Source organism: Macaca fascicularis, chromosome 13, assembly GCF_037993035.2.
Source record: "Macaca fascicularis isolate 582-1 chromosome 13, T2T-MFA8v1.1".
Classification (NCBI taxonomy): domain Eukaryota; kingdom Metazoa; phylum Chordata; class Mammalia; order Primates; family Cercopithecidae; genus Macaca; species Macaca fascicularis.
Genome location: NC_088387.1, coordinates 47,258,123 through 47,286,100, shown reverse-complemented (window position 1 = coordinate 47,286,100; position 27,978 = coordinate 47,258,123). Strand labels below are relative to the sequence as shown.

Below are 27,978 nucleotides of genomic sequence, written 5' to 3'. Positions count from 1 at the left end.
GGGTGGCCGGGGCAGACTCGCTACTCGAGGTCCCTGAGTGGCAGCCCCAGCCGACTTCCGAGGCAGAACTCCCACCTTCACCTGGGTCTAGCTCCGCCTCTGCCTGGGTTAGGCCTGTCCTCCCCTCAGCCCCGCCTCCACTCAATCCCGATTGACTGGAGGAAGAAGGCGGCCCGACCATTGGCCCCTTTTTGAGGGGGCGGAGCCAGGAGGTGTTTCATCCCTCAGCCTCAGGCCGAGCCGGACCAAGCCGAGGGGACCCGAGTGGGGCCGAGGCCGGTAGCCCTGCGGCCCTGAGCAAAGGCAGTAGCTTGCGCCGCACCCGCGGCCAGGCGGAGCCAAAGATGCCGGCCTCTGATGCACGGCCCCGCCCGGGTCCCGGGCCGCCTACAGCCTCGCCCTTCCCTCTGCTGCTACTGGCGGTGCTGAGCGGCCCGGTATCCGGCCGCGTCCCCCGCTCGGTGCCCAGAACCTCGCTTCCCATCTCTGGTAAGGCGCGGGCGCCCACGCCCTCAGCCCTTCGCGCCCACACCCACACCCACCTGCTCCCCAGACCGCGCGGCGGGACCTGGGCCTCTCAGCCTGGTGTATGGCGTTCCACGCCGCCCACGCCCCGCCGCGACACGGGCGAGACCCTCGCACTTCACCGCATTCCCTCTGCATCCCCCCCGCGCCCCGCAGCTCCGCATCCCCAGCCTGGGCCTCGCGCCTCGGCTCCCACGACACGCCCAGGCTGCCCCAGCGGGCCCTATTCCCAGAACCGCGGTAGCGTCCAGTCCTCACCGTGCAGACACTGAGGCCCAGAGCTCGGGTGGGGGCTGCCAGAGGTCGTTCATTTCGAAGTTCCGTCTCCCTTAGTCCCCTGTTTCCCCGCACACACACCTGGGTCCATCATTCCAGCTTGACGCCAACTCTGCTTTCAGACCCATCAGTCTTTCATTCTACTCCAGCTTTCCATTCCAGTCCCCAGCTCAGCATTTCCATCTTCTCCAATTCATTTCCCTATCAGTTCTACACATCATCCGAGCCTCTTGGCCCTTCTCACAGCCCTAATCTTCCTAACCCTCCTCCTGCTCCCCTAACATCTCTGACACCAACTCCCATTCTCCCATTGTTGGATCCACGTGAACTCTCCTAACTTCCTCAACGTTCCTTGCTGCATCTCTGCCCATTCCCTACATTGAATATTGGTAAACCATTCAATGTGCTGATGTAAAGTTCTGCTTAAATGATTTTTCAAGTCTTCAGAAGGAAAAATAGAGGAGGGGGATATGATCCTTTGAAAAGATGTGGAAGAAGCTAGGAGACGTCACAAGGTTAGAAGTGATCATTGGGGCGATTCACATTTTAGACTGCTGAGGTGGGTATGAGCGTGGCCATGAATCTTGTCTTCTCAGTGGGGATTGAGTGTTATCAGCACCTTGGGCAGACAGAACCAGTGAAGCCAAGAGTACCACCTGTTGGCAACAACTCTGGACTGGTTAATAGTAGTTTAGAGTTTAAACGCAGACGAGTGCCATATAGGAATGCTGTGATTCCCGAAGGCGAAGTTGTGGCCAGAGCCTGGGGTTTCAGTTTGCACCGAGCAGTAGCCACAAAGTAAGTTGAGATTGCCGGGCTGAGTTGATGTGCAGGCATCCAGAGATGTCTAGATGGCAAGCAAGGTGAAGCAGAGTTGAGGATATGAGGGGAAGTTAGTAGATCCAGGGCTTATGCTAAGCATGACAGAGTGGGCAGGATACAGCACAGAGGTAAGTATGGGTGTGGGAGGATGGAGTGGGTGGGACTCACATCAGCACATCTAGGAATGAATGGGTTGGTGTCCATTCTACCCTCTTGAGGGTGCTGAGCAGAGGAAGCAGGTAGAGCAGAGCTGTATTGGTGCAGGGGTAGGGTCCCCAGAACCAGAGGTTGAGCTAGGAAGGTAAATTCATGCCAACTTATTCCAATCTTTAAATAGATAATAATTTTGAATGCTGATATGAGGTTTAGATTTTTTTTTTGAAATGGAGTCTTGCTCTGTCACCCAGGCTGGAGTGCAGTGGCGTGATCTTGGCTCACTGCAACCTCCGCCTCCAGGGTTCAAGCAATTCTCCTGCCTCAGTCTCCCAAGTAGCTGGGATTACAGGTGCCTGCCACCATACCCAGCTAATTTTTTGTATTTTTAGTAAAGATGGGATTTCACCATGTTGGCTAGGGTGGTCTTGAACACCTGACCTCAAGTGATCCACCCACCTCAGCCTCCCAAAATGTTGGGATAACAGGCGTGAGCAACCACGTCTGGCTAGTGCTCTGTTTTTATAGAAAAAGCATACTTACCCACTGGATTGTGTGCTAAATATTCTGGCCTCATCTATCTCTGGTTCACTTGTCAGGCTCCGTTTCTCCCCCATGGCTGCTAAATAAATGGTACTTGGAAGAAAACAAAAATTGGCCCATTTGGTTTTGCTCTTGTGGACTCGACCCTTAGGAAACAATGGCTAACATCACTCTCTCCTGTCTTCCTGCCAGAGGCTGACTCCTATCTCACCAGGTTCGCTGTCCCTCAGACATACAATTACTCTGTTCTCCTTGTGGATCCTGCTTCCCACACACTTTACGTTGGCGCCCGGGACACCATCTTCGCTTTATCTCTGCCCTTCTCAGGGGAGAGACCCCGCAGGGTGAGAGACGAGAGGGAAGGACCCCTGACCCCGTAGCATGTGATTAAATCTATGATTTTATGAGTGTGTGTGGGGGGGATTTCATAATAACTAAAGATGTAACCGCAGGGGTAGTAGGAGGGGGTGAGTTGGGAGACATCATCCACTTTGTTTTCTTAGCTAAGAGTATAGGGGATCAGGGTGACTGGGGAGGATATGAAGGAGGTTCATGATGATGGGGAGGAGACCACAGTGACCAGGTTTCAGGTGACAATGGGCAGAGGGATCATTAAAATTACAATAGGGAAAGAGCTTTCAATTTTTTTTTGACCATTATTAAGAACTATACAGTTGGAGCATCCCTAATCTAAAAATCCGAAATTCAAAATACTCCAAAATCTGAAACTTTTTGTGTGCCAACATGGCACTCAAAGGAAATGCTCATTGGAGCATTTTGGATTTTGGATTTTTGAATTAGGGATGCTCAACCACTATGTATTCTGTGAATATCCCCGAATCTGAAAAAATGTGAAATGTAAAACACTTCTGATCACAAGCATTTCAGATAAGGGATACTCAGTGTGTACTGTGTATTGTGACCCAGTACACAATTATGTACTAAAAGAAACCTTTCTTGAAACAATATCTACTCTCTTATATTTTGATATATTCTATTTCATTAAAAATGATGTTGGTCATGATTTCACAATTGATTTTATTACTCATTAATGGGTGGGGACCTCCATTTGAAAAACAGTGCTCTAGGGGGACTTTTGAAGTTCCCAAACTGATGGAGGTTTAATCTCCTCTAACATTGTGGGAGTTTGATGTTAGGGGAATCTGGGTGAAATAATCACTCCTCCTTTCTCAGATTGACTGGATGGTTCCTGAGGCTCACAGACAGAACTGTAGGAAGAAAGGCAAGAAAGAGGTAGGTGTAAATCTGAGTCCTGTCTTGAGTGTCAGTTGAGACCTTGGCCCAGCCCTGACTCTCAGTCCCCTGTAATGCTTCCATCCCAATGGGCCCAGGCAGAGACTCTTAACACCATGCCATCACCCATCATCTCCGATTCCAAAGCTGCATCTGACTGTCCTGACATTACCTTACCCTTCCTTGTACCTGCTGCTTCTGATTCTTTCTAACCATCTCTGACCCCCAGGACGAATGTCACAATTTTGTCCAGATTCTCGCCATTGCCAATGCCTCTCACCTCCTCACTTGTGGCACCTTCGCTTTTGATCCGAAGTGCGGGGTTATTGTGAGTGACAGGGGTGGGAGGAGAGGGAGAGGGTGCCTGCACCAATGTGAGTTACTTGGGGTGGTGGTGGGAGGATGGGAAGGGTTTTCTGTGAGCTACCATGATCGGGGCATGGTCAAGGCAACCATTGTGCATGATAAGCATTGGGTGTAGGGGCTGTCCTCATGGGATGAGGGTATGTGTAAACCACTGAGGGAGGGAAAGGGAGGTTGTCTGGAGAGGGTAAGATATACAAAGTGTAAAGAGAGACGTAGTGGGATAGTTAAGGAAGTTAAGGATGCTGGTTGGGCTGGGGAAACAACAAATCCAGGGAGAGACTTCAGAAACCAGAAACTCATGTTTCCCTTGCCCTGTGCATGCTTTGTCCAGGCAGCCTGGGTTCATTTCTTAATTAGTGAAGCCCATTGCCTGTTTTTTCCTTTCATAGCATGTGACTGTATCTTACCACCTTCTCTTACTTCCACTGCCAACTTCATTATGTGTGGGCTGTGACTCTCCTCTCATGGCTTCTGATGTCATTTCCACTAATGTAATATCTGCTGGCCCCATATTCTGGATCTTGCCTTCAGGGCGGGCACTCTGTCAATCACGTTTTCTTATAGATCTTGTTTATTGCTGCTGAAGGCCTGGACATCACCACCCTCAAACACAGCCAGGCTTGGGACATGTGTATCCCTAATCACATCTAGGCTAGTCATAATCTCTGGGACTGATGACTGTTTCTGAACTCCCAGCTTTTCCCATCAGTTACACAGTAGTCAGCACTGGTCTTTTGGCAACTCACATTTGTGACAAGCCCCTGGGGTGAGTCAGAAGCCTCGCATATCCTTTATATCCAGTAGCTTCCCTTTCTGCTCTGTAGAGCAATAGGAGGGAGTATAACAGCTCCCTTTTTTGACCTAATCCTTAACTGTAGATCTTGTCTTGACTCTTCTGCAGTCCTCAGTAATCCTTGCCACCTGGATCAAGTCAGTGTGTATCTCTAAACCCTTCTTTGTTGCATACCACCCTCATATCTCTGGCTTAGGATGCTAATCATAATCATATGCATGATTGCTCCAGTTAGTCCCCCTGGGCTGCCTTGGGGTGGGTTGGACTTATGTTGAGTCCTTTTCATAATGCAAGTGATACAGGCTCCCTACCAGCATCTGGATAGCTCCCTCATTCTAGAAAGGTTCTCAGTTCAGGGTGGTGTTGAAAATCTCTGTATTCCCTCAGGTAACATTGAGGTCTGATTTCCCTACAGTTTTCCTTAAGTTTGTAAGGTAGCAGTGGTACTGCCATTGCCATATTTGTTCTTTTCCATTCTGCCAGGCTCGGGGATCCCATGGGTATGAATGCCAGAGCCATGGCTTATAGACAGTGTGATTGTTCCAAGTTAGTCTCCTAGGGCCTTTAATTCTTCCTTGTTTCTCTGAGGTGGGACTCTAGTGGTTGTTATATAAGGTATCTAGACAGAAAATGTTCTTTCTGGACATACCTATCAGGATTGGTATGACTTGGATGCCTATCTCTTCTCGAGGAACATCAGCAATGAAGAGTGAAGCCAGGGGTCTATGTCCTGAACTCCCACAAATTCAGCTCTTTCCCTGAACCCTCCTGTCTAGCAGGCTTATAAAATGAGGGCCCATCCTTTGGTCAAGGCTTGTCTGAAGGAGAATATAGAGACTAGCCCCAAAAGGTCAGCTCTGGTAACCCTTTGATACACATCCTGTCTGCTCTGTAGACGTTTTGAAAGTTCTCTTCTGCCTTAACCTGTCTTATCCTACTACCCAGCAGCCCCAGTCTGCTTGACCAAGTTCTTCCTTTATCCTCACTGCTGAACCTCTCATGATGACTGATGACTTTGAGACTGTATATAAACAATTATCTGAGAGCTTTGTTTTGGACACAGCAACTTGCTCAAAGTTGATTGTGGAGAAATGAAGGTTCTTACTAAAAGGAAGTTCAAGCATTGGATCTAAGGGCTCCCACAATGTGGAATGCTGTCCTTCAGTGATAGCTCATTGAACATTGGAGGAAAATATCATAATTTGTTTTGTTGAGGGACCTCCAGCAGTTAACAGAGAAAAATGTTAGACTTCTAACAACAACAACAACAACAAACAACAACAACGACAACCATTCAACTGAGTGCTTTGATGAAGACTTGGTATTAGGTACTTTACATTAAGGATTAAATTTAATTCTTACCACCACATCATGAGATTTAGGTATTATTTCCATTTTACAAGTAAGGAAACTGAAGTTCAGAGAAATTAAGTATTGTGTCTAAGATTGTATAGCTAGCAGAGGCAGAACCAAAATTTAAACCTGTGTTTGCCTCTGGCTCTGTTCCACTATCCTGTCCCTTACTCTAGCCTGCAGCCCAGAAGACCTTATCTGTCTTCGATTTCTTGTGGCATTTGATGTGTTTCATGTGCTAGGAACCATCTTTCTTTTCTTTCCTTTTTTTCTTAGCCGCCTGGGAAAGGTCCTTTCTATGCCTTGAACTCCTCTTGGCCAAGGCCAAAGGACCAGTTCCAACCCATAGCTCAGAGAGAGCCTTCCTGTCCAGCTCTGGCCTTCAGCTTCAGGGACTTTGCTTTACGACAGCTGATTTTGAGAGACTATGCTGCTGACTGACACAATGACGATACAATGAAGAATCTCAACATTCAGATAGAGAATGTAGTGGAGTGGTCATGTCTCTTTCAGACCCGAGTTAAATGTCATTTTGACCATGCAATAATCATAACCTATCTAGTTAATAGGAGGCTTACTTCCTCAAAGGTTGGAAACCTGGATGACATGATGATGCCATTGGGGAAAACTAAAAGAGAATTAGTTTCGACATGTTGAGTTTTAAGGGGCAGCTAAGAAATCTCTGTGAGGAAGTCCAGCAGTCAAATAAAAATATGGGCTAGAGTTTGGAAGATACCAGATTTGGAGAGTTTGGGGAATGATTTGCACAGAATATCTGGCTGGAAAGAATGAATGACATCTTTGAAGCATATGTGAAAGTGACTATGGATAGATTCTTAGGATACACATATAGGAGCTAGAAAGAAGAAGAAGGAAATAGAGAAATAACAGGAGGGATTCCAGAAGGGTAGAGTTTCAGGAGAGTCAAGGAATAGAATATTTCAAGGAAGGGGGTGAATCAAAAGTATCCAATGGCACATAAAGAAAATGAGAACTGAGAAAAAGTTCATCCCTTTAGTCCTTGGAGAAATGTAAGGCAGTAGTTATAGGCATAGAAAACATAATTTATTTTCCAGGAATAACAGGTGATCTGGTTTGGATAGAACAAAGGTCATTTTGAGAAGTAGTTGAAAATAAGTAGGTTTGGCTAATGAGGTTGTACTCCAGGCAATACTGGGCTATTTTCTCATTCTCTTGCACAAAAATTTATTATTAAGTCAGTGACCAATACTTCAGAAGATTAATCTTGGGTGGCTATTAGAATAACTTGGTTGGTGGGGGTGGCTAGATGATGTGGAGAAAGGAGTTTACTGCCATGCTTTGGGTGAGAGGTAAGAAGGGAAGCAGCAGCAGGTACATACCACATCTCTAGAGTGCCCAGCCATTTTGTTAATCTCTCACCAAATCCATCTTTCTCCTGAGGTGAGGATGCTCCCACTGTCACACAGCTGGAGTGCTGTGCCTCTGTGGAGCCCTCCATTCCAGCAGACTCTTCTGACCCAGCATTCCCTTTTTGGGTACTTCCAAAGTTTTAACAGGCCTTCTTCAAGACTCTCAGTAAAACAGAACCTTGTTTGCCATCTAGAGCAAGAGATGAGCAATTGGAGTGGGCTAATAGTACACTTATGTTTGGGGGATATATATTGATATTTCTGCAACAGCTACCATGGAAGTAATTAGGCTCCAATAACACCATATGCCCACCCCAGTTTGTGAACTAAAGATACAATACCTGGCATCTCCATGCCATAACTTTGACTCCCAACCAGCCACTGTTAACTTCCCTCTCAGTTCTAGGTTGAAATCATCCTTGTTTTTAGATGTTATCTTGAAGCCTCTCTTAGTGCCAAATGCTAGACTAAGGTAACTTCTGGCTGGCCATGATGAAGTTCTTACACCTCTTGTTCCTTGCCCAGGTCAGTCCCTCTGGAGTCCCTGGGTGAGGAAGGTACTTATCTACCACTCTTAAATTCTGACCTGAGCTTCAGGTCATTCTTTACCAACTTTGCAGGTTCCCCCATCCTCTGCCCTTGGTCGTATGATGCAGCTCTTTCATCCTTGGGGTGGGGAATAGGAGGAGGATGGCCCTTGTCTCTCTAGGCCTCTGTGTTTCAGATAGTCCTTTATCGGCCTGTACTTTTCTTTGTCCTTCCTAAGGTTTCCAGTCCTCAGGAGGCCTGCTTTCTTCCTGATCCTTCTTGTCATGTAGCATATTCTCCAACCAGTTACAAACCCTACAGTTCAGCAGTGTTTCAGAGGAAAGACCTACCTTCAGCCTCTTAGGTGCTTCTTGGGCTGTCCTAGGAATTTCTTCATCAGGGCATGTGGGTGTTGGCTACTGGGGGAATTGAGGGAAGAGGAATAAACTGATGAACAAAGGATAGCAGATATGAGAAATGCAGGAGTAGATGGGGGCATCAGGAATAGCTGACTGGATATATGGGGATGGTAGTTGGGGGTGGGGAGTGGAAGGGGAGAGGAATGGGAATTGACCTTTTCCTTCATCTGACCATCTTTGTAATTCTCACCGTGAACCTGCCCTGTGACCCCTAAACCAATTACCCCCTTCTGGTCTATAGGACGTGTCCAGTTTCCAGCAGGTTGAAAGACTTGAGAGTGGCCGGGGGAAATGTCCTTTTGAGCCAGCTCAGCGGTCAGCAGCTGTAATGGCTGGTGAGTGGGGAGAGACAAGAACCTGTAACTTCTTGCTCTAATTGCCTCCTTCCCCACCCCTGCTGTTAGAATTTCTGTGTTCTTTCTTACCTTGGAATGTCTATTATTCCCATGTCTCTTTTTAGCCTTTCCTGTTCTTCCCTGAGTGCCTGTGTGACCACCTGCTTTTCCCCACCTAGTATGATATCCCCAGGATTCTCTCTGCAGAATGTGTCCTCTGCACCTCTAGTGTAATGTTTCCTCTCTTAACCTTATTTTCTTTTCTCATAGTGTTTTTTCCCCTGTTAATAAGTGGAATATACTACAATGCATATTGTAATAAATTTGGAAAAAGTATAAAGAAGAACATGAAAAAAACTTTTAGAACAGCACTGGCCAAAAGAAGTTTATGTAACGATGGAAATGTTCTAGATCTGCACTGTCCAATACAGTAGCCACTAGCTATTGTGGCTATAGAGCCCTTGAAATGTGACTAGTGTGACTGAAGGAAGGAATTTTAAATTGTAGTTAATTTTATGTAAATAGCCCTATGTGTCTAGTGGTACCATATTAGTGCAATTCTAAAATATCTCTATTTAGAAAATTATTGCTAATATTTTAGGATATATCCTGTATTAGTTCATTTGTGTTGCTATAAAGAAATATCTGAGACCAGGTAATTTATAAAGAAAAAAGTTTATTTGGCTTATGGTTCTGGATGCTGGACATGAAGCATAGTGCTAGTATCTGCCTTTGGCAAGGGCCTTAAGAAGCATACAATCATGGCAGAGGGTGAAGGGGAGCCGTGTGTCACATAGTGAGAGAGGGGGCAAGAGAGAGAGGGAGGAGGTGCTTTTTTAAACAGCCAGATCTTTTGTGAACTCAGAGTGAGAACTCACTCATTACTGCTAGGACAGCACCAAGCCATTCATGAAACATCTGCTTGCATGACCCAGACACCTCACACAAGGTCCACCTCCAACACTGGAGGTCACATGTCAACATGAGTTTTGGAGGAGACAAAACATCCAAACCATATCATATCCTAGATAGATATTAATGTGTGTGCACACCCATGTACATTCATGCACATACATTTGCTGGCCAGTCTTTTGTTGCTCAGGGGAGTCAGTAATGACTATTAAATAAATTCCTGCTAGTACTTTTTTTGAACAAGCTGTCTATGATTGCTCAAGTGTGAAATGGGTCTATCACAAACCTAAACCTCTTCTGGAGAATGACTAATTTGTTAGCAGCCACACAGCAAATTGTTTTTGTGCCACATAGCCTGAATTTTAGATCAGACCACCCAACATACACCCTCCAAATTCAGCGAAAAGCCATTTTCTTGTGATGGTGTAAAACAAGCAGGTTAATAGAAATTTTATGAGCATGTGCACATTATAAAACTTTTAAATGTCATGCTACATGGATGTAATTTTGAATTCTTCATGTAACTTTATATCATAGGCATTTCTATGTAATTTAAAAATTCATTATAAAGATAATGTTTAATGACATGTTACTCATTCTGCTAACATACCACGAATTAAACAATTCCATATTATTTATATAAATTTAATTAGTTCAAAGATTTTGCTGTTACCCATATTGCTATAATGAACATCTTTGTGCATACATTTTTGCTCTCATTTTAGGTTGGCCTCTTAAGATTCCTAGAAATGGATTACTGTTTCAAAGGGTGTGAACACTTAATGGCTCATTATCTGTTGCTAATTGAGTTTCTAGAAAGAGTATACCAATTTACACCCTAAATCAGTAGTGAATGAGAACAGGCCTTTTTTTTTCACATACATTTCACCAGAATGTATTGTTCTCATTTTAAAAAATCTTTGCTATTTTGAGACTAAAAATGGCACCTTGTTTTTATTTGTATTTCTTTGAATATTAGTGAAGTTGAACATTTTTCATGTTTTAGTACTTATTTTTATTTATTCTTTGGTAAATCCTCTGCTCATGTTCTTGGACCAGTTAAGAGGTAGGATATTAGCTTTTTAATTACATATCTTTTCCTTTGTGATTGTATATAATTTTTAAGCTCAATCCTTCACTTAAAGAGCAGATAACATTTTTTCTTAAAATTTTTTTTCCAAACATGTAACTCTTTGATCTATTAATATTTGGAGTTATTTTGATGAATCGCATGAGAGGGGGATCTAAATTAATTTTTCCCAGCTAGCTAATCAGTTGACTCAGCATCATTCATTATACTGTTTTTTTCTTTCCTTGGTTTTTTTTTGCCAACTGTATCATAAAATTAATTTTTGCCTATATTTTTGGGAAATATTTTATATAAAACAAAAATTGGGACACAAGATCTAATGATGAAAATTTTTTCCTATGCATGACTTTATTTTTTAGGGAAAGTCTTAAAAGATATACAAATTACATCAGTCTTTAGTCTTATAGTTAATGACTTACCTTTTTCTGAAAAATAAAAGTTTTTGAAAATGAGCATAAAGTATATATTGACTAAATACAATATTTTGAGTTGTCATGATTATCATTATCTACTGTTGAAATTGATGAAACCTTCCTTATACTCATACATGTTGGAATAAAACAGTTTAGTTGATAGTTTATTTTTATAGGTTTTTTTATCAACATCTTTGGCAAAACTCCGAGTCATTAAGAAAGGTTTCTGAGTTTTCATGGTTGTGATGTCTCTTGAGTCTATAAAATTGTTTATCAACAAAATGACTTACTTGCAACAATCTAAGATAATCGTTTATCATACTTTTGTTTCAAGCCGTAATTTCTTTTTTTTTTTTTTGAGATGGAGTCTCGCTCTGTCGCCCAGGCTGGAGTGCAGTGTGCCATCTTGGCTCACTGCAGCCTCCGTCTCCCAGGTTCAAGTGATTGTCCTGCCTCAGCCTCCTGAGTAGCTTAGATTACAGGCCCCCGCCACCATGCCCAGCTAAGTTTTGTATTTTTAGTAGAGATGGGGTTTCACCATGTTGGTCAGGCTGGTCTCAAACTCCCGACCTCATGATCCGCCCGCCTCGGCCTCCTAAAGTGCTGGGATTACAGATGAGAGCCACCACACCTGGCCTCAAGCAGTAATCTTTAAGCATGTGCAGCCCTCTGTGAGTAATTTCTCTTTATTCAGTCAGCAAGTGAATTCGTATTAGAATGTGGTTTAAGAATATAAATTTCCAGTTTTAGTATATATGCTGCTGAAGCGAGCATAAGAATACAAATTTCATAAAGAAGATCGTTGTGAGACAAAGTGGGAGGAACATTTTCAAAAAGGTTTTAAGTCTTTTTTTTTTTTTAAATAAAATTCAATGTTGCCTTTCAGTGGATAATTGATGGAGGTGATCAGAACTCCCTAATGGCTTCAGTTAATGTGGAAACTCTGTCTCTAGCTGTCTCAGACCCAAATCATAGTCAATACTAATATTATACATTTTCATCTGCAGTTATTACTTTACAGGGTTACAATTTAAAAGTTTTTCCTGGTCTGACATGGTCCTAGCGTCTACTTGGGGCTTTCTAGAATGATTCATTATGCCTTACTTTGCCTCTGTTTTGAAAATAGCAGTATAGAAATAGTGGTAACATTATATAAGAGTTAGAACCAAAATTCCCAATTAGGTTCTAAAAAAATGTTCTTAAAGATAATAGCAGTATTTTGAAAAGAGCTTTTAATAATGAAAATATGATTAGAATATAATAGGAGTATTTACTTAAACCTACAAAAATTACACTGTGCATTGTAGAAAATTGAGAAAATGTAGAAATATATAAAGAAGAAAGTAAAAATGTTATTTGTAATTCTGTCATTACCAAGTAACCACTATTATTATTTTGGAGTATTTTGAGTGTTTTCTTCTACTGTGTCTATGTGTCTGCGTATTTATTATAACTTGGAATTATGTATATTTCATTTACTATTGTATACTGAGCATTTTCTCATCACAGAAATTGTTTCTTCAAAACATGATTTTTAGCAATTGCATCCAATTACATAAATTGTACTGCATACGTAGATGGATGTAGCATGATTTAATTATTTCTATGTAATTATACATTCAAATTTTAAAATTATTGTTTTTATAAATAATGCTGTAGCAGGAATCCTGTTACATAATTCTTTGCATTAATCTACTTAATTGCATATGAGTCAATCCAAAAAGTGGAATTGCTAGGTGTAAAAGTCTAAATATTTTGATGGTGCCTGATGGATTTGGACAAATTAATTGCTCTCCAGTTAGTCCTACCAGCAGTGGCTAAAGGGCCTGTCCCATTGCACTCTTGCCAGTCCCAAGTAATATGTACAAACAAACAGTGACCTCCTACAAAGTCCAGTATGATATTTACATATTTTGATTGGCATTTCTGTTAGTGAGGTTGAACAATTTTTCATGTGTTTATTGGTACTTCTGTTTCTTTTGGGAAAGCCTCAGAAATCTTATTTTCAAATATGAAGTTTATCTGTACTGTACTTAGATACAATTAAGAAAATGATCTCCTTGTCTTTATTTGCGCTGTTCTAATTTGGAAATATATGAATATTTTGACATTCACGTTAGCATAAGAACATCGGTGATTCCTTCTCAGTCTTCTTGATAGCGCTTTTGTCTTCTGCTCATTCTTAAATGTTGGAGTTCCTTGGGCTTCTACCTAAGAGCCTCTTCTCTTCTTACTCTATGTAGTTGTGATCTCAGTGAGCCCCATGGCTTCTGTTTCCGTTGCATTCTGTTGGCTCCCAAATCTACATCTGCCTCCTGGACATTACCTGGAGGTACAGACCACACGTCCTACTGCCTTCCAGACATCTTCAGTTGGATGTCCCACAGGAATCTCAAAATCATCATGCCCCAAAGTGAGTTCATTGTCTTTACTCACCTCCCCCAAACCTGCTTCTCCATCAGTCTTCCCTCCTCCGAGTGTATAGTGCCATACTCACTCAGGTACCCAAGCTAGGGACAGCAGTCAGTCGTCTTTGGGCCTCCCTATCACATCCTATAATGGATAGGGTTTCTATCAAGAAGAGCAGAAGACTTTGCTCTTTCTCTTTGGGAACCCATCCTGTGTTTTTATCATATGGTTTTGGTGTCATTGCATCTTGTGATGAATGCATCTGCCAAGGAGCTCTGCAAATGTTCCAGATGCACTGCATGCTGCCAGCATTTTGAGGCCAAGTCTACCTCTTAAATCTCCGAGACTAGCATTCACACATGAAAACAAGACAATTACAGAAATCCTACATGCCCGACAGAGGGAAATGTAGAGTCAACACTGCATCTCCAATCATCTAATTATGCCCAATAATAGGCTTAAAAAAATTTTTTTAAGTATCCAGCTGGCTCAATCCTTAAATAAGGAAAAGACTTTTTGAGTAGGAGCTGTCTATCCTGAAAAATGTCTGACCATGAGAAGAAAAGGGAGTGGAAGAAGAAAGGAGGCCAGGGCATGTAAAACATCCGTTTTTTTGTTTTGTTTTTGTTTTTGTTTTTTTTTTTAAACAGCGTCTTGCTCTCTCACCCAGGCTGGAGTACAGTGGTGTGATCTTGGCTCACTGCGACCTCTGCCTCCTGGGTTCAAGTGATTCTTCTGTCTCAGCCTCCTGAGTTGCTGGGATTACAGGCACGCGCTGCCACGCCCAGCTAATTTTTTGTATTTTTAGCAGAGACAGGGTTTTGGCTGGTCTCTAACCCCTGACCTCAGGTTATCAAACCACCTCGGCCTCCCAAAGTGCTGGGATTACAGGCATAAGCCACCGCGCCCGGCCAAAAAAAAAAAAAAAAAAAATCAAAATCAGCTTTTTAAAACTAATGTACAAGGCTAGATGTGGTAGCTCACACCTGTAATCCCAGCAATTTAGGAGGCCAAGGTGGGAAGATTGCTTTAGCCCAGGAGTTCAAGACCAGCTGGGGCAACATACTGAGACCCTGTCTTTAAAAGTTAAATTTAATTTAATTGATTTAAAATTAATTTAAAATTAAATTTAATTTTTAAAGGCAGGGTCTTTAAAGGCCCTGTCTTTAAAAAAGACTGTGTCTTTAAAAAAAAATTAGCCAGGCATAGTGACGCATGCCTGTGGTCCCAACTACTTGGGAGGCTGAGGTGGGAGAATTGCTTGATCCCAGGAGGTTGAGGCTGATCACACCACTTCACTCCAGCCTGGATGACAGAGTGAGACCCTGTCTTAAAAACAAAAAGTAGGCTGGGCGTGGTGGCTCACACCTGTAATTGCAGTACTTTGGGAGGCCGAGGTGGGCAGATCACGAGGTCAGAAGTCTACACAGTGAAACCCTGTCTGTAATAAAAATACAAAAATTAGCTGGGCATGGTGGTGGGTGCCTGTAATCCCAGCTACTTGGGATGCTGAGACAGGAGAATCGCTTGAACCTGGGAGGCGGAGGTTGCAGTGAGTGAGATAGTGCCACTGCACTCCAGCCTGAGCAACGGAGCTAGACTCCGTCTCGAACAACAACAACAACATCAAACCAAAAAGTAACGAGCACACTAATTAACTGATAATTCCTATTGTAAATCTCCTTTAAAAGGAAGCATTTTGATGCCAGAATGGAAATTTTAAACCCCCAGGCTGTAGAGAAATATTCACTGCCATGACACATGTTTATAGGCTTTCCATCTGGCAAGTTGGGATCTATTTTTACACACAATTATGATTTTTCCTTGAGTGTGTTTCTTCGTCTTTTGTGGCTTTCAATGTCTTTTTTTTTTTTTTTTTGTATTTTCAAAATGAAAATATCTTAGTTTTTTTGCACTATAAAAGTAAAAGATGCTAACTACAAAAAACAAGGATTATTCAATGAATAATCTTTCCCATGCTTGCAGGCATATATACATATTTTTTAAAAAATAAAAATAGGGTTGAATTATTCCTGGTGATGTTTTCTAACCTGCTTGTTGAGCAAACTCATCACTGTGGGAATTACTCGCTTTTGCACATCATCTTTCGCCAATGGCAGATGTGGCCTTGATCCATTCAGCAATAATTTGCAAAGCAGTTGTATGGTTAGTGTTATTATATAAACAATGTATCACAATCACAATATTTGGAATTGAGAGTGTCTTGAAGAGTCCAGGGCATGTGGTGATCTTGTGGACTCCTATGCTCAATATTGTAATGGTTGCTATTCTTTCTGCTGTGTAGGGGTGTGTGTGTGTGTGTGTCTGTCTGTAAGATGTGCTGCAAGCCCCCTGGTACTCTTAGGGCACCTGGAGCCCTGCTACTTCCTCCCAAAGTGTCTGATCCCTCCTGCTGATCCTTGGCTGTTCCACTCTGAGTGACTGCGCACTTCTCAGCATTTCTGGGCTCCAGTGTTGCTGATTCCCCCATTGGTCACTTAGGAAGTTTTGTGACCTCCATCTACTGCTGAATCTTTGCATGGTTATCTGTGGTCCTTTACTGTTTCCAGAATATTTGTGATTGTTTTTCTCCAACCCTACATACCAAGTCATGATCCCAGCATCTGCTTTACCACATCTCCTATTCTTAGGGTATCCATGACAAGGCTTCTACCAGGGTTTTGATTTTAGAGCATTTAATGTGTCATGCTCTTAGGGAACATTTTCAAACTCTGGCCTCTGTGTCAACTTTTTCCCCCTTGGAAGTACAGAGGGTTGGCTCATTTGCTGTTCCATTTTCTGCCAGGACCTTTGACTAATACTTGGTTTTTCTTTCCTGAAATTTTCTAGAAGGGAATGGAATATCTTTGTATAGCTTCCCCCTCTTCTGGTGGCAGATTGAGCATATGGCCCTTTGAAGTTTCATAAGGAGCTAACATGAATGAATGTCAACCATGTGCCAGGCCTTAGCTAGGGCTCTTTATCTTATTTAACCCTTAGCGCTATTCTGAGTGGAAGATGGCATTATCTCTATTCTGCATTTGAGGAACCTGAGGCTTCGAAAGTTGCTTTGCCCAAGATCATAGTACTACTAAGTAGTCAGGGTTCAAACCCAAGTCTTCCTGGCTCCCAAACACTTGGATTCTTTTTAAAATTGCAAATAATGGAATAGTCTCACTTCCCCACCCCAAAAGAAGGCTTTCAACCCTGCAGTGCTGCCCTTGTAGGGCTCTGGCCCTCTTGTTCTCTACGTAGAGTGTTTCTTCAGTGCTGGTTACCTTTCTGGTGCTTGAGACATGCTGCTTCTCTGGAGCATCTGTGACCCCAGGATGATCATGCTTCCCTCCAAGTGGCCCCCTACTCTCTACTGCTTCCCCCAGTGTGCATGAGCCCTGTGGTTCTGGCTGAGCTTTCATGCACCCGCTTCCAGCACATTGGCCTGTCTTGCTTCTCTAGCCTCTCTGACTTGATCTTCTCAGTTGCCTTTGGTAGCTCTCCCCTTAAATGGGAGTGTTCCCCAGGGCTCTCTTCTGGCTTTACCTTTTTCCCTGGCTATGACTTTCATGTCATGACTTAAGCATGAAGTGTGATGACTCCCAAGTTGCTGTCTCTGGCCCTGTTGCCCAGGCCCTTCCCTTAATTGCTTTCCAAGATCTCTGACCAATATCCTGAAGGCACTTCAGCCTTAGGATGTGCAACGAGTGGACTCATTTCCTCTCCAGCTGTGTCTTTTATGGGCCTTGTTCTATCATTTGCTGTCTTGGTTAATAATGTCACCACCAACTATCATCAGTCTTATAAGCTAGAAACCTTGAGAAACATTGGTTTACTCCATTCTGTCTCATCTCATATTCAGTTGATCAATTTCAAATCCTGTTAATGGATTCTACCTCAGAAATACCTTCCAAATCCAGCCCCTTTATTTCCTCTGCCTCTGCCTTACTTTGGGCCTTTCACTCTTGCCTGGACTGTATGAATAGCCTTTTAAGTAGCATTATCTTTTTTAAAAACAAAACTGTTTATATCACTTTCCTCCTAAAAAAGTCTCTGCAGTTTTACGCTTACCTGCAGGGTAAAGTGCATATCTGCTGGCATGGCAGAGCAGACTAACCACAGAGTGCCCATCCCCACACCTCCAGCTTCCTCTCTGCTCACTGGCCCTGCCCAGCAGCCCCTCTGCCCCCACATGGCTGAGCATGGCTCCCCTCTTCACTGCTTGCTTGTCTTCCTCCCTGAAGTCCTCCTTCCATCTGGCAAATTTCTTATTCCCATACCCAGCTCACATGTTGCCTCTGAGATGCTGTTCCCTCAGGTAGATATAGCTGGGTCCCCCATATGTGTTAGTCTGTGCCTCCTGGAATCTGATTACACACTTGTCTTCCTGACTCACATGGGGGTTCTTGGGGCCAGGGATTTACTTAGCACCCGGCACAGTTCCTTGTACGTAGTAGCTGGTGAAGGCATACCACCTTGTTTTCTCCAGAGTGCCTCTGATACTCAGCACACCCCCAGGGTGTTCATGACTTGGTACTACTCTCTGATTCATTTTCCTCCTACTCGTGTCAGACCCATTGGTGGTGGTACTCAGAGTGGCTACAGTTCTCTCCCATTCAGCCCACAGAGCTGAACCCCCCTTCCTTCCCAGAGTGTCTGTGATTTGTCTCTTACTCAATCCCCACTATCCCTGGAGCAAGCACCTTTGCCCCTCCACTATACTAGGAGGGAGGACCTGATTCCTTGTTGCCTCTCCTGGCTGCCTGTGAAATCTCCACTCATCTCCTAGGCCAGTATCTCTCAAAGTGAGGTCCTGAATTACCTGCTTCGGATTACTCTGATTGCTTCTTCGAAATGCAGGTTCTTCAGCCAACCCCAGCTCTACTGAATGAGAATTGCTGGCCCAGGTATCTGCATTTAAATCACTTCCCCAAGTGAGTCTAGTATTCTCTAAAATTGTGACTTGTTCTAAAGCAGTGTATGCCCACTAATGTTCAGAAAGAACATTCATTCCCTGAGACATTTACCAGAGTGGGACAACTTAAACAAGATGGGGACCTGTTACAAAGCAGATGCCCCTTTTGGAGAGTTACAGTACAGTCAGCACATTACAGGGTTACTGAAACAGCAACAAAAAAGCCCCAGAGAAACAAGCTTGATTTTTATGAGGGACGCCTTTATTCTCATACACATGGACATTTCCGCACAGTATTTTCTTAATGCTGGTTTCCCTGACTGCCCTGGAGGAGTTTATGTCTAGATTTCCTTAATTGCGATAATGCCTTTGATGTGCTCAGCAGTGTCTGGCACTCATGGGTGCTTAGTCCCTGAGAGTCGCTGCCCTGCTTTATGCCCTAGTCTGCCTGTGACCTCTGTTGCTTCCCTCAGTGGGTCACTGATATCCCATCTCCTCCCTGTCGCCCTGCAGGGGGGGTCCTCTATGCTGCCACTGTGAAAAACTACCTGGGGACGGAGCCGATTATCACCCGAGCAGTCGGTCGTGCTGAGGACTGGATTCGGACAGACACCTTACCGTCCTGGCTGAATGGTGGGGAGAGGGAGAGGGGTCCTCTGGGGGGACCGATGGGGTGGAGTCTGGGAAGTCCCAGGTTGTGTCTGTGAGGATCTGAGGCCACTGGTATTCCCAGCCCCAGCCTTTGTCGCAGCCGTGGCCTTGAGCCCAGCCGAATGGGGGGATGAAGATGGAGATGACGAAATCTACTTCTTCTTTACGGAGACTTCCCGAGCATTTGACTCATACGAGCGCATTAAAGTCCCACGGGTGGCCCGTGTGTGTGCGGTGAGACCCCATCCCAGCTGTCTGTCTGTCGTCTCCTGCTCTGTCTGTCCCCCTGTCTTATCTTTTCCTCTTTGGGTCTCTGTCTTTAAATCTCTCCCGTGTCTCCTATTTTCTCTGCCTTGACTTCTCTTCTGGGAGCTTGAGGAATGTGAGAGAGAGGCTTTGGCCTCTTTGACACCCACAATTACCCTTGTGACACACTGTCTACAGGAGGTAGACTAGTGTAGAGGTTAAAGGGAGGAACTGGTGACAGACCAGGGTTCAAGTCCCTGCTCCACCCACCACTTAACTGCCTTTGCAACTCTGTCCAGGTTCTTTAGTGTCTTTGAAACTTGTCTATAAAAAGAGGATAATAATGATGCCTGTCTGTGAGGGCTGTTTGCGTATTAAATGAGGTAACTTACGTAAAACACATAATGTAGTACTTTATAAGTGCACAGTTAACTTAGTCACTGTCATTGTTATTGTGACCCCTTCACCCCCGTATCTCATTATCCCTGCAGCTACTCTGTGTGGCTCCCTGTCCTTGCATTTGTATGCATCTGTCTCCCCATCTGTCTATGTCTGCCCTGAAGTCAGAAGGAAACTTAAATTGGTCTCCATGCTCCTTGCCCAATGATGGTCATCTAAAGAGAATCTCCCATGTGTTCGTCACCGCAGGGGGACCTTGGGGGCCGGAAGACTCTCCAGCAGAGATGGACGACGTTTTTGAAAGCTGACCTGCTCTGTCCAGGGCCTGAGCATGGCCGGGCCTCCAGTGTCCTGCAGGATGTTGCTGTGCTTCGACCTGAGCTTGGGGCAGGGACTCCCATCTTTTATGGCATCTTTTCTTCCCAGTGGTGAGGGGTCTTGGTGTGGAGGAGAGTTACAGGGTGGGAGATAAGTGGGGATGGCACAATGTCAGTGTTGTCTCTTCCAGAGGGGGCAGGCTGTCCCGCCTTTGGCTGAATGGCTCGCTCTGTGTTTCTCGGGTGTCATCTCATTTGACAAGGGATGAGTTGCTGTCCCCTAGACCCCTCCAGATATCCAGCTCCAACCTGTGAATTCCAGGGAGGGGGCTGCCATTTCTGCTGTCTGTGCCTTCCGACCACAAGACATTCGGACAGTGATGAACGGTCCCTTCAGAGAACTAAAACATGACTGCAACAGAGGACTTCCTGTCATGGACAATGATGTGCCCCAGCCAAGACCTGGAGAGGTGAGGGGGCAGATCTTCATTCTAGGCCTGAAGTAGAGAGCTGCTATTAAGGCAAGAGCCCCACCAAGCATCACTGGCGTGTCCTGTTCGTGGGAAACTTTGTCACCACCCCTGTATTTCCTCTAGTGCATCACCAACAACATGAAGCTCCGGCACTTTGGCTCATCTCTCTCCCTGCCTGACCGTGTACTCACCTTCATCCGGGACCACCCACTCATGGACAGGCCAGTGTTTCCAGCTGATGGCCACCCCCTGCTGGTCACTACAGATACAGCCTATCTCAGAGTCGTGGCCCACAGGGTGACCAGCCTCTCAGGGAAAGAGTATGATGTGCTCTACCTGGGGACAGGTATATTTAGTGGTCAAGCAGGTTGCCTACCTAGTGCATACACATTCTCGTCACAGAGAGAGTACTGTAATACATATATGTCTGAGTCCCAGGCACAGGGGCAATTATGTCATTATTATTGTTCCTTTCCTGTCCCCTAGAAGATGGACACCTCCATCGAGCAGTGCGGATCGGAGCTCAGCTCAGCGTTCTTGAAGATCTGGCCTTATTCCCAGAGCCACAGCCAGTTGAGAACATGAAATTGTACCACGTGAGTTGTAGATTTTGGAGAATCTATTGGGGAGACATCTGAGTCCAGAGCCAGTTTGTGACCCTGAGGTCTGGGAGATCCAGTGTATTCCCCTTCCCCGCTCCCTTTTTGTAGAGCTGGCTCCTGGTTGGCTCCCGTACTGAGGTGACACAAGTGAATACAACCAACTGTGGCCGTCTCCAGAGCTGCTCAGAATGCATCCTGGCCCAGGACCCAGTCTGTGCCTGGAGCTTCCGGCTGGATGAGTGTGTGGCCCACGCTGGGCAGCACCGAGGGTGAGTGTAGCTGCCTGGATTTCTTGCTTACTGTGCCAGGGCTCTGTCCCATCCATATGTCTATGTTTCTCATCTGTTAATGCTGCCCTGCCAGAGGCTGTTTTCTTTTTCTGTCTGTTAGTGTCTACATCACTCATGTGTCCTTCTGTTAGTCCATACTAACTCATCTGTTTGTCCATCTAGTGCCACCTCATCAATGTCCTTGCCTCTTGCCTCTCTGCTGGACCTGCCTTGACCTGACAGTGTGCTATCTCTAATGGACGCTTCTTAGTTTTCATCTTACAAGAGCTCTTAGAAGTGTTTTCACAGTTGTCCACTCCCTCTTTCCTTGAAATACTTTACTCTTGGTCTCTATGACTCTGCATTCTTTGGTCTCCTTCACTTTCCCATCCAACTGCTGAATGTTGATATTCCTCAGGGTTCAGTCCTGCACCCATTCTCGTTACACTTTCATGCTATCTCTAGGCAGTTTTATTCTCATTACTTTCAATACCATCTGACTGCTAATGACAACCACAAATATATCTAGTTGAACTGTGGAACTCCCCATCCAACTGTCTACTTGATATTCCCTTTGGATGCTTCATAAGCAACTCAAATTTAGCAAATCAAAGTGTGCGGTATTGTTTCCTCTTTCTCTCACATGCTCCTCCTCTGGTTTTCCTCATTCCAGTAAAGGGACCTCCATGCATCCAGTTGCTCAAGCCAGAAATTGCCCACATTGTATTATGATTTGTACTGATTCTAGCCCCTAAACGTCCTTAGTCCACCCTCTTCTCTCCACCTCTACTGCTACCACTCTAGTCCAAGCCATCATCGCTTCTTAACTGGACTACTCTAATAATCTAATTGGTCTTCTTTTGACCATTTTGGGCTGCTACCATCCATTTTCCATTTAGCAGCTTAAAAGCATATGTCACATTGAAGCAAATCCCTGACATCATATCATATTCATCTTAAATATTTCAATATGTATCTCTACTAGATAAGGACTTTTTTTTTTTTTTTTTTTTTTTTTTTTTTTTTTTAGACGGAGTCTCGCTCTGTCGCCCAGGCTGGAGTGCAGTGACGCCATCTTGGCTCACCACAACCTCCGCCTCCCTTATTCAAGCGATTCTCCTGCTTCAGCCTCCCGAATAGCTGGGATTACAGGTGCCCACCACCACACCCAGCTAATTTTTGTATTTTCAGTAGAGATGAGGTTTCACTATGTTGGCCAGCCTGGTCTGGAACTCCTGACCTCAAGCAATCCACTCGCCTTGGCCTCCCAAAGTGCTGGGATTACAGGCGTGAGCCACTCCGCCTAGCCCAGGACTCTTAAAAACATCTTATTGTGGGAAAGTTCAATCATAGCCAAAAGTAGAGAGAATTGTGTAATGAATTTCCATGCATCCATCCCTCAGCTTCAACAACCATCAGCTTCTGGTTAATCTTGTCTCTTCAGTACGTTTACTCATTCCCAACTATTTTGAAGCAAATCCTGAACATCATTTCACTTCATCCATAAATCTTTCTGTCTGTATCTCTAACATACAAGGGTTTTTAAAAAAAAAAACCATATTACCATTATCATACCAAAAACTTACTTTCTTAATGTCATCAAATATCCAGTCAATGTTCTGATTTCTTCAATTGCATATATTTAAGAAATAGTTTATGTCAGTATCCAAATAATGCTTATTAATTGTAATTGGTTGATATGTTTCTTAAGTGTCTTTTAATCATTGATATCTTCTAGTGAAATATTTTTAATTACTTGATTTGGAAGTGTTTTTGCAAACTGACCTTGAGATTTCCTATTTTGAAGTCCAGTTAATTTATAGCATATTTGTATACTATAGAACCTCAAGTATATACAGAACCCCAGAATATTACAGAACCCCATGGCTACACATTCTTTAGAGGTAAAAGTACTTGTCTTTTGGAATAAAACAGATTAATTCACACATGTCAAAACAGAGTGAAATGTTTAAAATGATAGCTGATCTGTAGGGCTAGATATGAAAGAAAAAACTGACATATAATTAGAATAGTCATAACATTTAATTTTGTTTTTCTGATATTTGTCTTTAATTATAAGTGTAAAATCTTATGCCATCTATTGATCAGATTCTTGACTTTTTGCCAGTTGGGGATATAAAGTAATTCTTGGATGACAGGCTTGGCCAGCTTTGCCTTTTTGGTTAAGAACTTTAACCTGGTCTTTTAGTTTTCTGGGGGAGAATTTTTAAACATCTAAGACAAAAGCAAGGGCTTTATTCTGTCCTTTATTGTTTTAATTTCCATTAAAATAAGCATTCACTGGTCTTAGATATCCTCTATACTTGAGCTTCAAGGATTCCCTTAAGGTATACGTGAGTAGGGGGAGGGGGGAGAGTGTGGGGTGTGTGTTTATGCCAGTGTTCTGGGTTGTTCTTGTCTACATTTCCCATACCTCAGTTCATCCAAGGGAGAAGAACATAGACTGAGAAGTTCCTGTGGCAGCAGCTGTACATGTGGTCTTCCTGTGTTCCTCACTCTCAGCTAAACTAATCAACCTTGGTTTTACCCAAGAAACTTCCATCTATTCATACCAGTCTTGGAGCTCATTTCAGGGACCTCAATTCATATTGAAGGAGTTCCTACTCAGATGAGTCTGTGTTTGATTGAGGCTTTGTGTGTTCAGACCTTTTACCTGGCCTTCACTGACAACCCTAGTAGGGGTCTCATTGACTTCCCGGCCTCTGGGAGTGGTGCCAGAGAGTTCAGCAGTGAGCAGTCCATCTTGCTGTCCTCCATCAGATATAGTCCACCCAAATCCTGGAAGTACCAGGACTGTGCTATTTGAAACAGATCCATTCAAATAACACATAGGCCAGTATATATCAACCACTATTGAAGAGTTCCTTTGTAGAGACAAGCAGCTTTTAGGAAACAAAAAATCACCTCACTGACCCTAAAGGAATTTTGATTAGCTTCTGCAGAAAAGGAATTTGCTCTTTGTCTTAAATAAGAGAAAAAAAATCCCTATAGTTTTTATCCTTTTTTTTTCCCTAGAGAAATCTTGTGGTTGTGGAGAACCAGGTTCATTTCTTAGAAGATTCTGTTTCTTTTAAAGCACCCCCACTAAACATCTTTCCAACAGACCTAGTGCAAATTTAGCTATCCATGGTCTGCTAGAAAGATGCATGCATGAAATGTCATGAGTAATATTAAGAGGTGTTGGGGAAACATTTGGTGATGAGGAGAAACTTGACTGATAATTTCAGGAGTGATTTCTGGGATGATGGGAGATGTATTGAATGAGGGAGTCTTCAGTAATACTGAGGAGGATTGAAGGGAATGTTGACACTGGATTTACCAAGCATTCTCTTCTTTATAGGTTGGTCCAAGACATAGAGTCAGCAGATGTCTCCTCTTTGTGTCCCAAAGAGCCTGGAGGTCTGTGTGGTCTGTATGGCTTAGGGAAATGTGGGTGGAGTGGATGGAAAGGGGCTAGAGAGTTGTTCATTTTGGAACCATTCTAAACCTTGGATCTTGGAGGATGTGGCAGCCAGGTACCTTGGGCCTTAGCCTCTTTGGGAATCCCCTTTTTAGCTTAGTCTCCATAGCCCCTTCTCATGATTGACATCACCCCACACTTTTCTTCATCACACCTCCAGCCTTTAGCCTTACCTCCTTTTGTGCCTTTACTGTCTCTCGCAGAACGTCCAGTAGTGTTTGAAGTTCCCGTGGCTACAGCTGCGCATGTGGTCTTGCCGTGTTCTCCAAGCTCAGCATGGGCATCCTGTGTGTGGCACCAGCCAAGTGGAGTGACTGTACTCACCCCTCGGCGGGATGGACTGGAGGTGGTGGTGACCCCAGGGGCCATGGGCGCTTATGCCTGTGAATGTCAGGAGGGTGGGGCAGCCCGTGTGGTAGCAGCTTACAGCTTGGTGTGGGGCAGCCAGCGAGATGCCCCGAGCCGGGCCCACACAGTGGGGGCGGGACTGGCTGGCTTCTTCCTGGGGGTTCTCGCAGCATCCCTAACTCTCCTTCTGATTGGTCGGCGTCAGCAGCGACGGCGACAGAGGGAACTTCTGGCTAGAGATAAGGTGGGCTTGGACCTGGGGGCTCCACCTTCTGGGACCACAAGCTACAGCCAAGACCCTCCCTCCCCCTCTCCTGAAGATGAGCGGTTGCCCCTGGCCCTGGCCAAGAGGGGCAGTGGCTTTGGTGGATTCTCTCCACCCTTCCTGCTTGATCCTTGCCCAAGCCCAGCCCACATTCGGCTAACTGGGGCTCCTCTAGCCACATGTGATGAAACATCCATCTAGAGCTGGGCAAATGACCACTAGTGTATAAGTGATCACTGGAACGGAGGGACCACTGAGATGCTGCGGTCACTAGGCCTGGAAGACCATCCCAGCCTCTGAGTTCTCTTTGAGTATGAGTGATTACTTGGACTTTAGTGTCTGTTCTCTCTGAGTCTGGATGGACTTGGGGCCAGACCTTTGCCTGATTCCCGATTGCCATGAAAGATCAGAACTGCTTTCTGCAGCAGTCAGGGCTTCTGCCCAACATCTGAACCCCTGTGACCCTTCATCCCTGGCCCCCTATCTTGGGCCCATTAGTTTTGGGGATGGGGCACAAGGCATAGCTATGACTTTGCTTTCTGGTTGGAGCCTGACCAGAAGGAAGAGCCCTGGAGGTGGTTGGGGGCGAATGTGCACTGAGTCCTTGGGGTGGTTCTGCTTATTCTTCAAGTTTATCTGAATTTCTGTGGGGAGTGCATGATCCCCATGTTGTGACATGGAGTCTCTGCCCTGAGATCTTCCCCATCTCAGTTTTCCTTCCATGAATGAGTGTGTGTAAATACATGGTGTTCATAGGAGACCTGGCCACATGTGCATGAATGACTGGGCTGATGCTTAGGAATATTTATGAGGGATGGGGTGGGAGAAGATTGGAATAGGAATATTACCTGCAGAACTTTAGACCCTGTAACCATAGAGGGAATGGCTTTCCTTTCTAAAAGGAACTGAAACACTGCCCCTCTCCCCATTGCCCCACAACCTTACTCTAAATTTGAGTAGAGAAAAGCTCGTAAAGTGACTTTCCGGCTGGGAAGGGCAGCAGTACACATGACTCCATATTTTTCTTTGTTTTTGCCCTTTGGCTGCCACCACTGCCATGTCACAGCTGCTTTCTCTGGCTAGAGTGTAGGCTGTACCCCATTTTCTTGGCTCCCATTGAAAATTAACAGCATTCTGATGGTTAGGGAACAACAGAAGGGGAACAGTCATAGGATATACAAGCAGTATAAAGATAGGTTCACAATCAGTGACTTTACTCAGGGTGACACCCTTGCCCTAAAGCAAGAGTCCCCCCTACCTGGGGTCCATGGACTCCCTGAAATTGTATGCAAAATATTGTTTGTACATGTGTGTCTGTATGTCTCTGTGGGGGAGGTTTTATGGCTTTTGTCAGATTTTCAAGGCCTTAACAAAGTTAAAGGACCGCTGCCCTGAGGTCACTGCACTGAGACCAAGCTAGGATGGCATCACTCTGTGGCAGCTCTGCCTGGCCTTGCCCTGCCTGGAACAGGGTGATTGCTGGAATGGAGTTACCACTGAGATGCCAGAGGTTCCTGGGTCTGGAAGACTTGTTGCCTTTCAGCTGTCTTTGAGTCTGACTGACTGTGGCCAGTCCCTGAACTGGTAGCTGCTGGAGGCCTTCTTGTTTCTCCAGTCCCTGGAAGCTGAGCTCTGTGTGTATTTGATGACATTGTCAACTCTCACCAAACTTCAAAACCTCTTCCTGCTTGACCACTCGCACATGCTCTAGGCTTCTGCTCAGTACTGGTCTTGGCCTGTGAATGTGCCTCGTTCATCCCTGGTGCTTGAGCCCCTCAAGCTCCAGTCAATGATCCAGTCCTGCCCCTTTGAAGTTTTCTCCTCTGCTTTCCTTGGCAGCAGCCTGCAAACTACTCAAAAGAGTCCCCTTGGGTTTGGAATGATCAGTGGCTTTGCCACTAATAAATGTGTGATCTTCGGCAAGTAACCTAACCTAGGGATATTAGTTTACTCATTTGTGAAGTGGGGATAACAAAAACCTACCTCAGGGTTGCTACAAGGATTACATGAGAAAATATGTCAACAATAAAGACCTGTCTGTACCAATATATGTTGTTATTGCAGAAATGGGCTTATTCATAATCATGTAGCTTAACTATATGATAACCATGATACACGCGATCACATTAAGCCTCACTCAGTAAAAGGACAGTCATTACTTCACAGATGTCCTGTTCTGGGTCACCTCTGGACAGCTCATAGCTGCTGGTTTCTAGGTTTTGGGAGGCAGATCTATGACTTTTATAATCCTCAGCTCTGTCTGACCTTAGTGGCCTGAGATCCCTTTGTATAGAATGGAGGAAGGCTGTGTGTTCTTTGGTTTACCCTCAGCCTATCTTTCAACCCCACTCACTTGAGGTTATGGCCTAGTTCCTCTTTGGGGGAGGAAGGAAGGTGGGGAGATGTCAAAGGGGACTGGGCTTCCTGTGGGGAGTG

The 27,978-nt window shown here is 44.6% G+C and overlaps 1 protein-coding gene across 6 annotated transcripts; it reads left to right on the top strand.

Moving 5' to 3' along the window:
* Window positions 1-214: 214 nt before the first annotated feature.
* SEMA4F (ssemaphorin 4F) lies at window positions 215-27,588 on the top strand. 6 transcript variants are annotated; one of them, XM_005575495.5, is made up of 14 exons: window positions 215-489; window positions 2,512-2,663; window positions 3,514-3,573; window positions 3,803-3,901; window positions 8,665-8,758; window positions 19,005-19,124; window positions 19,225-19,376; window positions 20,037-20,215; window positions 20,427-20,574; window positions 20,701-20,923; window positions 21,064-21,173; window positions 21,288-21,448; window positions 24,810-24,868; window positions 25,133-27,588. In XM_005575495.5, the coding sequence occupies exons 1-14, from the start codon at window positions 345-347 to the stop codon at window positions 25,741-25,743; spliced, it is 2,313 nt and encodes a 770-aa protein (XP_005575552.1). In that variant the 5' UTR covers window positions 215-344; the 3' UTR covers window positions 25,744-27,588. The 6 variants fall into 6 exon arrangements, with proteins under 6 accessions (XP_005575552.1, XP_005575554.1, XP_073867554.1 ...); XM_005575497.5 differs by lacking the exon at window positions 3,803-3,901; XM_074011453.1 differs by lacking the exon at window positions 8,665-8,758.
* Window positions 27,589-27,978: the final 390 nt, after the last annotated feature.